General features: G+C 35.4%; 1 protein-coding gene across 4 annotated transcripts in view; it reads right to left on the bottom strand.

The window, feature by feature from the left end:
- The window catches only part of LOC110032876 (probable E3 ubiquitin-protein ligase HIP1), a 62,398-nt gene that overhangs the window by 22,384 nt on the left and 26,876 nt on the right, over positions 1 to 13,138 (bottom strand). Inside the window, exons 2-7 of one of the 4 annotated variants that reach the window (XM_020736650.1) lie at positions 11,469 to 12,320; positions 11,207 to 11,401; positions 10,442 to 10,596; positions 10,053 to 10,163; positions 9,720 to 9,811; positions 9,503 to 9,556 (exon numbers count right to left, since the gene is read on the bottom strand). In XM_020736650.1, the coding sequence (XP_020592309.1) occupies positions 9,784 to 9,811; positions 10,053 to 10,163; positions 10,442 to 10,596; positions 11,207 to 11,401; positions 11,469 to 12,320 (1,341 nt within the window). In that variant the 3' untranslated portion in view covers positions 9,503 to 9,556; positions 9,720 to 9,783. The remainder of the gene's footprint in view (positions 1 to 9,502; positions 9,557 to 9,719; positions 9,812 to 10,052; positions 10,164 to 10,441; positions 10,597 to 11,206; positions 11,402 to 11,468; positions 12,321 to 13,138) is intronic. The other 3 variants (XM_020736651.1, XM_020736649.1, XM_020736652.1) reach the window with 3 other exon arrangements.

Below are 13,138 nucleotides of genomic sequence, written 5' to 3' on the forward strand. Positions count from 1 at the left end.
AATTAACTATAGGGGCTTGCCCTTATAGGGAGCTTTTCCGAACCCAGCTTAAAATAAACCCTATTTAATTCTTTGTATTAAATAGGGGAACTTGTCGGCAAATAAAAATGGTTTCGCAGACCCAAACGGATGTCATATCTTTCTTAGTTTATTTGATTGAGCCTCACTCTCAAGTCTTGTGTTTATCCCTCGGGATAGATATAGGATTTAAGGTAGAGCGCTCTTTCATTTAAACTGTGAAAAATATGAGGTTAATTTGATTCCATATTTTTCTAAAATTATATATATATATATGTAAATTAAAAAAAAAAGTCCTTCCGAAGCGGGCGACGGGATTTCGATTCCGGCGGCCGACAGCTTCTTACGGGCGACCCCCAAACGCAACTTCCCCCTTTTAAACGCCGACAGTCACCTCCCAAAAGAGCTCTTAGCGGTGGTGGACAGCCCAAGACTTAAATACTGCTCTTCGGCCCTACACCTAGCCGATGTGGGACTTCCTGACTGTGACATTCTTCTCCACTCAATCACGTGACATCCTCGTCACGTATTGGCTCCTCCGAGGATCTCACTGGACTATAGAGAGTTCGCACCCGGCAGACAAAAATCTGCTCTGATACCACTTGTCACCTCCTAAAAGAGCTCTTTTGGGAGGTGACATACAACTTCAAATCTCCAAGCTTGTGTTTCTTGCATGGGATGTCTTTCATGAATTTAATAAAGCTAGTCTTTTGTTCTAGGGCTTCAGCAAATGAGATGTTGATAGTCAGCTTCTCGAAAATTATTGATCTAGTTTTTGTCTCTGTAGTCTTTGAAGAAATTGTGGTAGTGGTCTCTTGTAGATTCCTAGGAGTCAAGTTAGGTTCCAAAATCCTTGGCTAGATTCGCACTTGGTTTTTCAACCTCAAAATCCAATTTATTAGGACTACTCTCCATCCTAGGGATGTCGTTCATCTTCTTCCCACTTCTAAGTATAATTTCTTTACACTGCTCCATATTTTGGTTCTCTGGATTAACCTATGTGGTACTTGATAACATCACTTGGATTCTCTGAGTCAAAAAGTTAACTATTTGCCCTTATTGTCTTTTTTATGTTCCTTATAGCTGACACGTGACTCTGTATTTAATTCCACATATTCACTACCAATTCTTATAAAGATAATTTATTATTCCTAAACTGAGAGTTGGAGGTAAATCCAGGTGAGTAGGTCTGTCTCGAGTTACTATTGCCTTGATTGTTACAACTTCCTACATTGTTGGCTTGAGTTCTCCCCTATTTTTGATTTCGTACACCTCGGTGGTTTTGTTCCATTTGAAATTTAGGTGGTTTTTCGGTTGTTTTTTTCTCCTATGCTAATATTCTACAAAGAAGTGGTGCTAAGATCTCCTACTAATCTATAAGTTATCTAATGAATGGATAGGGATCATTGCACCGAATTCATCCCTAAGTTATCAAGTTTCCTAAAAACGGCAACTTATGAGGCTAGGATTATCAGAACATCAATTTCATGCAAATTTACTAATTTCTTAAGAGTGACTCAGGCAACCATTGCAAATCGTTCATGATCATTTCCTCAATCAAGTCATGAGCAACAACTTGTGAGGCTAGGACGATCATAATATTTATCTCATGCACACTAGCTACCTTCTTAAGAGTGACTCTCGGGCAGCCATTGAAAATTATTCATGGTCATTTCCTCAATCGAGTCATAGGCATCTTCAAATAGTTTTGACATAAAGGACCTCAAAAATGTAGCATCTATAATTGACCTTAAAGATCCTAACAACCCATTATAAAATTATTTGGATTATAAGTTATTAAGGAAAGATGTGGTTGGGCACTTCCTAAGCATTTCTTTGAACCTCTCAAGCTTAGAAAATAAACTCTCCATCTAACTGGGTGAAGAAAGTGATGTCATTCCTAAGTTTAATATTTTGGGATGGAGGAAAGTAGACAAGAAATTTTTATGCTAATTCGTTCCAAGTAACGATCAATCCTATAGTATTAAGGAGTTGAGCAATATGTTAATTTTATCCCTCGGCGAGCAAGGGAATAGCCTTAGACTAACAACATTGTTTGGGATACCTAAAAGTGGCACACAATTCTAAGAAAATAGATAGGTGAAGGTTTGGGGCTGCAATGGGTGATCTCCCAAACTAGTTGTTCAAAACCATTTGGAATAATTACATGTTTTAATTCAAATAGATTGGTTTCTACGGCAAGGTAATTAATACATATGTGAATATCATCTACTGATGGGTTGGCATACTCCCCAAGAAGCTTAAGATGGTATCCCTGGGGGTTCGTAATTTCTAATAGTTTCTTTTTTATTTTTTCGATTTTTCGAATTAATTTTATGGTTATTTCGATTTTGGGATCGAATGACTCTGACTCGACTAATATAGCCCCACGCATACAACTATAGACATTCTACCAAGTAACCCTAATCTAAGGAAAAAACACAAAACAAGAAATCAAAACACACAAAGCAAATAATGTGTGACAGAAAAAACTAAAAAATGCAAATTTTTTTTAATTTTTCAGAAATTGATAAAAATATAGATAACAAAAGAAAATATAAAATAAAATGAAAAAAAGAAAAAATTTCAAACGGAAATTTTAAGCGGTTCAACTAAAATTCTACTAAATCATAACATTTGACTTCATTTCCCCGATAATAAGACAAAAAATGTTGATATTTAAAACTATTGCATAGTAAATGTCAATCGCGTAAGTATACGTGTCGTTAGACTAATATACGAAATTAGCATTCGTGTGTTGATCCCACGAGAAAGCTCATTAATTTTTCAAACTAACGAAGTTCTAGTTTACTAAATCTTTAAGTATAATTTAAAGTCAAATCTATAGGATGTGAAAAGTTTCTAAAGCCCTAAGAGGTAGAAAACAAAACTAAATTTTGAAACTTTCAAGAGGTGACGAAAATCACTCCTGTGACTCAAATTATGTAAATCCTTTAAGTTTTCCCATGAGATCCCTTTGTTATTGTTACCTATGTCTAGGTTATAAGAAATATTGGAAACTCATATTACAGTTAAGAGGATTTAACCATTCAAGATTTTCAGAAATACTCTAGTCCCCTATCTAGGTTGCAATATCCTACTAACAACATGTTTATTCCTCTAGATGATTGTGTTAATCTACTTGTTCTTCTAGTCAACGATTAAAAATCCTGGATCACAAGGGGTTTTAACTTTCTAATTGACCAGATTAGGAGTAAGGATCAAACATGAATCAAATAAAAGCATACCAAAACATCTAGGGAAAACCCATGGAGAAAACATTCAATTCATTCACAAAATTTAATCAAGGGAGCATAAAAAAACTTAGTTATTATGCATAGTAGAAGCAACACAAAAAATTCCACCGAATTTAGGAAAACAAACAAAGTAAGCAAATATAGAAACTCAAACCGGAATTGATCTCTCTTCAATGTACACTATGATCCTCTCCTTGCATTGAATGCTCTCCGTCAATCTCTCACATACAAACATTTAAGTCTCTGCCTCTTTAACTCTCTAAAACTCTCAAAAGAAAACCCCTAGAAGCTTTCTCCCAAAGAAACTGGAGGAAACCCAAGAGCACAACACAAGACTCCCAAAGTATAAGCAGCCTCAAATCGCCCAAGAGTCCTTCATGTACAACACCTCTCGTTATATAGCTAGGGCCCGAAAATCCACATCCAAACCTTCCAAACTCAGATTCTTTCTTGACGGGGCACAGGAGAGTTGCAGACAGGCGTGGATGTGACAGCCTCAGGTCATGGGTGCGAGTGGACCGCAGACAGTTATGGGTGCACTGCAAACAAGCCCAGGAGTGTCGTCCCTTCTGGATAGTTGGCGCGAATGCGCCACTACCTGGGCCAAGGTGCATCGGTCTAGTTCTCTCCTAGATTCATTCACCAGCAAAAAGGCGCCACCCTCTAGTACGAGGGTGTTTCCCTGGCTAGTTTGACAAACTTGCATCCTTTAGCTCCCCGAAACTCGCTTTACACCTGTATCATGTAAAATACAATAACACCATCCACAAGTGAAAAATTATCATAAACATAACATATAAAATATAATTAATCACAAAATACATGACATTTTAACTTCAAATCATACTCTATTGTGAGATCTTGCTATTATAAGCAGTGAAGTCTCAAGGATATGTCATGGTTGTGATACGATAATAAGTATTTGCGGTGTATCTCCTTTTTCATCTTAGACCGAATAATGATTTTGTTCTTTCTTACACTGGCATGGTCACTTTAAATTTTAACACTACAGAGACATTCTTCTTCAACTTGATGGCAGCTAGTTTTACTCTTCTATCAGTTAAAACATCCTTATATTCAAAAACTCATTAAACTGTGTGAAGCCACACGATGAATTCGTCCAGATCCATACGACTGTCAAATTTGGTAAATCCAACTTTAATCTATAAGATCATGGCTTCTCTAATATTCCTTGCTAAATCCTCGAGATATTATCTCTTCACTGAAAACTTCCTTACGGAAAGGATCCACTTCCTCCCCTCAATATGCAGAGTCATTGTTGTGGCTATAAGTGATCTCTCCGGATTTACTCCTCTCAAAGGTGGCAAGTCTCTATTACAATTAGAGGATTCCTCTTTTGCATGTTTTTTTCAATGAGCTCCTAAACACCCCATTAAGAGTTTTTTCTTTACGGCATACATCTTGCTCTTCTAGTAAAAGCTTTAAGGGAAATGAAAAATATGGTTTAGAGTTTAAGGTTATGGTAGGTGGATGATGTGAGAAAATAATTGTTTCTGAGAGAATGTTGGGTTGCAAGAATTCTTGGTTAGGCATAGGAAGGAAGAATTTGTCGAGCTCTAATACCAGATGATAGCGATCTAGAGCTCTTAAAAGGTATTTAGGAAGCGGTTTAGTGAATCTAATTGTGAAACAACAAGGGGAATGGAATATGGGAGGTTGAATTTGTTTGGAAGGGTTAGGAGGCAAAATCTGTGGTTGGACAACATATTTGATGTTGATAGATGGCCATCCAACTTGAAAACAATGAGGCGGATGATGAATTAGAGAGGTGGAGAGGTCGAGAAGGTTTCACCGCTTGTCCCTGAACAAGATAGAATCACACAACTTACAAAATGAAGAAGATAAAGCACTTTGGAGAGCATAAAATAGAGAACAATGTATCTAAACACGACAACAATAGCCAAAAGTCCCAATAAAAAAAATATACAGCCATAAAGTCTATTAATAGAAATAACTTAATTAGAAATGAGAAATAAGAAAAGAATCAGAAAAAAATGAGACAAAAGAAACAAAAGCTGAAATATGAAGGATTTCAATTGGCGGTCATTCTCGTGATAACGAGAAGCGTCGAGAAACAAATCCCACAAGCTGAAATAGGAAGGATTTTGGTTGGCGGTCATTTCTAATTGCTTCTTTTTGAGTTGTAGGAATTCTGTTCCGCGGCTCCTGCTAAGCTCCCACATCATACATAAGTTTATTTCATGAGGGAAACTAACTCCAGATTGGCCTATCTGATCTTTTCAAGAAAAAGAACTACCTATATCATTTCCAGACACTTGCCAACAATAGCTTGAATTCCTCCACATTCCAAAGGTACAATCTCAATTACTTCCAATTATTCATTAGTTGGTGTCAGCTAGTCTCTTCCCCTCCTTCAAGACAAAACACGGCCCCTATCATCATGCAATGCCATCAAAATCAATGCCTCTAAATTGTTTTAACCACCACCAAAAGAGATGTTCACCTCAATCCATTTTTTTTTGTAGTGAACCAAATCAGAAGCGGTCACCAAAAACTAAAGTCGTATTGATCACATTTTTTAAAGTCGATAGGCCTAAAGGGGGAAACCACTACAACAATGGAGTCGTAGTAACGACCTGATTTCAAATTTTGAAATAGGAGTATTTTAGTTAACATATATAGCTCCATTAATTTTATTTTTAAAAGTGTATTCGAGAAAATATAGATTGAAAGAACCACCTATAACACAATGTTCCTCTAATATAAGTTTTCCAATAAAAAGTGAGATACTAGATGAATGATGATCTTGTTGATCACCTTGTGATAGAAAAATTGTAAATTCACGACAAAAGAAAATTTCATAATAGTCGATGCTCCAAAAACTTATAATTTAATAGTTGATTGTCCATTTCTTAATCTCCCCTGAGCTATCATCTCTACATACATGTAACAGTAAAGTTATCATTTGGAAGAGGAGTCACAATCTAAGGCGACTTACACCAATTAAGAACTTGCTACCTTAGTCCATGGACAAAAGTTAGGAACATATTACGAATGTGAAAGCACAAACAAAAACTAACCCAGAGACTCAAGAAAAGATCGAAGATTTACCTATTAGAGAAGACCCATGAAAAGATCGAAGAAATACCTATTGGAGAAGACCCAAGTCGCACCTTCTGAACTAGTAACCTTTGATGCAAAGTACAAAGATAAGTTGTTGGAAACCTTGAGAGAGCATATTAGCATAGGCACCAAATGAAATTCTAGAAGTTGATGTTGACGTAGCTTATCATTATTTAAAAATGGTTAAAAAGGTCAAACTGATTAAACAGAAAGACCTGAGGTAACCACTTTGGTCGGCCCAAAATGTGAGAAATTATAAAAGTTACTTGATGTAAGTTTTATTAGAAAAGTGCAATCTCTAAACTAAATTTACAACGTAGTAGGGTATCCAAGTCAAATGGAAAGTGCCAAATGTGCATCGACTTCACAAATTTGAATTTCTCCTGCCCTAAACATAGATACCCACTATTGTGAATTGATGCTATCGTCGATTCCACAAAATATTCTTTCTAGATGCTTTATTAGGCTATCATCCAATATAAATGTATTTCAAAAACATTGAAAAATTTTCCTTTATCATTAGTGATTGATTATGCAGCTATAGTTTAATGGCATTTAGTTTAAAAAATGTGAAGGCGATTTACCAAAAGACCATGGACCATATCTTCAATAAATAAAGAGAGAAATAGAAAAGTTTACGTATGTAAAAGCCCACAACATATATTGACAATCTTAATGAATGTTCACCATTCTCGAAATATCTAACATGAAATTGAACTCACTAAATTGTACCTTTGGTGACATCTTGCAGGACTCTAGGTGGAACCAAAAGGCCAATCAAATTAAGATAATTTGTATTTAAATTATTAACTCATAAATTCATATATGATTTCAGCACAAGAATGTCAAATTTAACAATTTATTAAAAAAAAATATTATATATTAGAAGTTAAATTTGATGATAATTTTAAAAATTGAATAAGAGAAAATTACTTAATTTGAGAAAAGAAAAAAAAGAAATAGCTAAACCTAGATAACTATAAGATGTTATGTTAAAGAAAAAAATATTTTAAAATATGAAAGCTGAAAATGAAGCTATCATAATACATTCAATATGGTTCCGTAAGAAGAATAAAACATTTAAATAAGGTTCCGTAAGAAGAATAAAACAAGGAAAATTTTAATATTATCTTGAGCTGGTCAATAATCCAATTTCAAATGATAAACACTAATTATGATTTACATAATTAAGTGCAAAGGATAATTAAACTTGTGTAATTGAATAAATGAAATATTTCATTTTGTAATATAAGTAAATAAAACTAATTGACTGCAATCGTGTACATTTAGAGTTAGGTACTCAATTAAAAAGGAAGTGATAGCGGAAGAAAAAAGATTTGTCGTCAAGAGAATGAGCTGTACTCTCACTACTAGTTTATAATAATACTATTGATTTCCTCCAAACCAAATGCATAAAATAATATAAACACTTGTTCATGTAAATTGATACTGCAACTTACGATTTAACTGCTTCATAAATTTATTGGTAATATTTGAAATATATGCTACAGAGCTTATCTGATGACACCTCTATAACAAAAAAGAGACTTGGATGCCATGAAAACCTCATTGTCCTAGACAACCTTCAAATAAAGGGAAAAAAGAGAAACTATTAGAGATAGATTGGTAAACCAAGCTAGAAACTAACCAACCCGAATTCTATTGCATCCTAATCTGATGAGATCGTTAAAGAGCCTCCCAATCCATCATGGAAACCACTTTCACTTATTTTACCTTAGAGAGACCTGTAACGACTATCTTCGTCTTTCTCCTCCCCACAACAGCCGACTTCTGGCTCCCAACATCATGGCCATAACATTATCATCAGCAATGTCAAAACATATCTTGTCCATGACCCATGGACTACAAAACACCTAGCAACAATGAAAGGAGAGACTTACAATGCGAAAACCTCTACAACCGAAGGGACGAGAACTGTGTAGAACTTACCCTAACATAGATAAAACGACAAACACATCAAAATAATGAATAGAAATGTACGCTAACTTTTCTTAAATACATTTACATACACTTCCCAAAATAATAAATGCAATAAAATTGTACTAATGGCCCTTTGCAGGCCAAATACAAAGCTAAGTCAACGCTAAACGCACTGATTCAAACAAAATGATGAATAAGATATGGACTCAACATGAAAGTGGAAATCAAAATTTCATTCTCTTGTTCATCTCGCATTCTTTTTTCAAAGAGGTAAGAGAATCAGAGAACTAGACGTACACTTGAAAACAGACCATCCCTAAAAAAATAATAAAGGATGCAGGTTCAATGGGACAGACTCAATATTATGTCATCCAACCAGACATTTACAAACTCACCCACCGAGTTTAATGGAGGTACCTTGCTAGTTCGATCAAGAATGCGAGCTCAACTAGACAAGCTCTAGGCTTCAAGCCGCCAACAACAAGGAAAACCGACACGTTCATCCAAAGAGAACATCCACTTAGGCTCCAAATGACTTCAACTTTACATAAACTAATATTCAAAGGCTAACAAGGCCAAGATGGCTGACTACAATCATAAATGCATACGAAGTTATCAAGAAATCAATAAACCTCTTCAGCAATTACCCAAGCTTATATTAAGTTATCAAGTGATCAAATTATCAAGCCTCCTGTATTCCTTAGTCTCTTTTCTATGTATTGCTTATTCCGTAACTTTTCCTGTAGTGTTCAAGATCCTAGATCTTATATCTATAAATAAGAGATCTCATGGAGAACCAAAGGGTTCGGCCCTTTCAATGCATGCCAATTTTTCCTAAAAATATTTACTTAAACTTCTCAAAAATAATAAATGCAAGAAAATAGTACCAATGGCTCTTTGCAGGCCGAATACAAAACTGTTGATGCCAAATGCACCAATTCAAACAAAATGATGAATAAGGTATGGACTCAACGCAAAAGTGGCAATCAAAATCTCATTCTGTTGTTTAGCTTGCAGTTACTTTTCAAAGAGGTAAGAGAATCAGTGAACTAGATGTACACTTTTAAAGCAAACCATCCCTAAATCAAGAATAAAGGATGCAAGTTCATCGGGCCAGACTCAATGCCACGTCACCCAAACAGACTTTTTACAAACTCACCCACAGAGTTTAATGGAGGTACCTTGCTAGTTGGACCCAGAATGAGGCTTCAACTACTCGAGCTCTAGTCTTCAACCTGCCAAAAGTAAGGCAAGCCCACATGCTCATCCAAAGGGAACATCCCACTGAGGCTCCAAATAGACTTCAATTTCACATAAACTAATATACATAGGCCGACAAGACCAAGATGGCTAACAACAATACTAAATGCATACGAAGTTATCAAGAGACCCATCTACCTTTTTAGCGACCACCCAAACTTATATTAGGACAAATAGCCTCTTGTATTCCTTACTCTGTTGTCTATGTATTGCTTATTCTGTAACTTTTCCTGCAGTGATCAAGACCATAGATCTTAAATCTATAAATAAGGGGTCTATTGTGAATTGATGTTTATTCTGTACAGCCATACTCTTCAATTTTGTAAAAGAAAAAAAATTAAATTGAAGAACTACGTCACTTAAATTTGTTAAATTGACACTTAGAAATGGTGAAGTAGCTAACTTTTTATTTGAAGCGCATCAAGGATGATGGTTACTTTAAAATTTTGTGGAATCAAACGAAATACAGACCTGTGGATCTCTTTCAGCCACTTATCAACACATGTCTGGTGAAATTCATGCTGGCATGGTAGTTTCCTGATAAATTCTCCATCTTCATATTCCACAAGGCAGATGTAGCATCTGCCAAATCAGATTAAACAAAATATAAATGCCAATTAGAATGTCTCATTGACAAAAGTACGATCATGCCACATCTTTCTAAAGAAACTTCAAAAGCAAGGCACACTTTAACTTCTGGACAACAGGAAATTTAATAATTTGACTATTAGGACAGATTAGTTAACCTATGTAAAAAATATGACCCGAATTAAAGCTTATTATAAGCCTTTTCAAGACAAATAGAAAAAATTATGAAACAAGAATGTCATGGACAGAGTGAGCCTGTAAAAGATACTCACTGTGGAACCTCCTGATTCAAGTGTGATTTTGATTTCACATAAACTTTCAAGGGAATGTTATCCACAGCCTCTTTCGGTGCAGGAACAGATCCAAGAGAAGAAATGGATTGTCTGGATGAAAGAACAACAGATTGCTGGTGGATTTCATCCAAAACCTACATGTTTGATTTGGCATGAAACAATGACACCCTTTAAGTGTTACAGAGCAAATTTAGTAAATTCGAATATTATATTAGAACTAAACAAGACTACCTGAACTATTTTAAGAAAAAAAATCATTTCCCGTATCTTATTGTAAGTAAAAAAAATGTACATTTTTGAACTTCAAATGTCCAGTAGTATTTTGTATTCTGCCTTCCATATTTACGAAAAGTACTCCAATCATCTTGACATGTAAAGATTTGAATTTCATTAAAATTATGATTTCTTTTTTCATCCCTTGAATTGACTCGACAGAGCCTCTAATTTCTTTCATTGCATTCTATCTTATAATGGTTAACATAATCAACTTCACTAGACTTTATTAGATAAAATTTAAATTTAATTTGATCATTTTTCATTCTTCCTTTCAAATACAAATTCTAATCTTCATGGAATTTGTCACTAAAAAGATCTAAACCTTGATATAATTAAAAATTATTTATATTACTACTGCAATTCATTTGTTTTCTGTATTTTATAATAAAATTCATATAATTCAAGCACAGATCAATGTTTCTGCTTAAGAAACCAGTCCTTAGTACAAAATATGAAACACGTCTTTACCTCAAAAAGTGCCTCAGCTAGCATGACAATTCTTGAGATGCTGGAAGAATTACTTGTGTCATTGTTATGATGGGAAGTCCTGTTAATTGATCTGCACGTGCACTGTCCTGTTCTATGCTGTCCAGATAAAATGCAGGATCTATCATGGCCTGATAGGTTCTCAAACCGGCTCCCCAGCCTCTGAAGAACACGAACCTGCCATTTGAAATCATTTTACAAAAGCCCGTAAAAAATCACTGAAGTAATGTGTGAAGTTAGCTACCTGGGATCTTATTCTCCTTCTTCTCTCCAGAAAAGCTGACCTATGCTCCAACAAATCGTGATTTCCAATGTCTCTAATCCGTGAAACTCCTGACGTATGAAGCTGGCCACTTCCAATAGAACCATCCACATGTGAAGATTGCAGTGCTTCATTTGCCCGAGTAGAACTTGATGTCCTGGCGACAGTTTGCCCATTGAAAACCTGACTGTTGGACCTTATTAGCGACCTCTCTTCTAAAAGCAAAGCCCCAAATAAATCCTCAGACAATGTGCTTCTCCGAAGAACTCTGTCACGGAGCCGTCCAACGCTGCGTGTTCTACTAAATCGCATACTTCCTTCCATAGGCAATGAGGGACCCTGGCGTCTAAAATGGTTCATGATATCAATGGTGTCAGTTTCCTGAAGGTTTTGATGGGAATGTTCTTCTAAACTAGCTTCAACGTGTACATTGCTTCTATCATTATCATGATTATTTTCCAATCTAATATTTTCCCCGCTTCCATTACTATTACCCAAAGAGCCATCATGTCCAGAAGAAACATTATTGTCAGATGTACTGACTTTGCTTGCTCTAAAACCCGTGCTATCTGGAATGAAAGTACAAGGACAATGCAAGCAGCCTGGATGGTTGGAAGATTGATCGATAAAGGAATGATCCTGAGAATTGCTGCATCCTGAATCATTTTGACGCATAAAGCTTTTCAAATCCCTATTTTGTTCGATGTTAGCATTAATCGATGAAGTGCACTGACACACAGCAAATTTTCCACTTGATGCTTGATTTTCTTGGCATGATTTGCTTGCAACTTCTTTACATGTGATTCCATTTGACCTCCTGTAAATTTTTATGGTCTAAGACAAAAATAAAAATATATCATTTAAAGTTCTCTTAGTGGAAGTTTATTAGTAAAAGAAAGTTTTGATGTTTTAGCAAGACTGAATAAATTTCCATCATTCAAAAGTTTCAAAGTTTATATTGCATCTAAAAATTGAGTTCAGCTCAAGTAACATCTGTTATTGTTAAAATAATTGCACAAAAACAATAGCTGAGGACAGAAAGAAAGCTACACAAGACCAAAACTAGAGAAGACGATTTATGTGGTTCAATAAAATTTGCTTGCCTACATATACATACAACAACAACAACAACAACAAAGCCTTAATCCCACTACGTGGGGTCGGCTACATGAATCTTTTTTCTCCATTGCGTCCTATTTAGTGTCATATTTTTATTTAGTTCTAGTAAATTAAGATCATTTTTAATACAATAAGCCCAAGTCTTCCTAGGTCTACCTCTGCCTTTCTTAACACAAGTCGAATTTAAAACATCTACTCTCCTAATCGGATCATCTAATGGTCGACGTTTAATATGACCAAACCATCTAAGGCGACTTTCTCTAATTTTGTCTGTCACAGGAGCTACACCAACCCTATCACGAATAAATTCATTCCGCATTTTGTCTCTAAGTGTAAAGCCGCTCATCCACCTAATCATTCTCATCTCGGCAACACTTAACTTATTATTATGCTTCTCTTTTAAAGGCCAACATTCAGCGCCATAGAGCATTGCAGGTCTCACCACCATCTTATAAAATTTTCCTTTCAGTCTTAGCGGTACTTTTCTATCACACAAAAGGCCCGAAGCATTCCTCCACTTCAACCAACCAACT

The sequence above is a fragment of the Phalaenopsis equestris genome, unplaced genomic scaffold (assembly GCF_001263595.1).
Source record: "Phalaenopsis equestris unplaced genomic scaffold, ASM126359v1 Scaffold001045, whole genome shotgun sequence".
Lineage (NCBI taxonomy): Eukaryota > Viridiplantae > Streptophyta > Magnoliopsida > Asparagales > Orchidaceae > Phalaenopsis > Phalaenopsis equestris.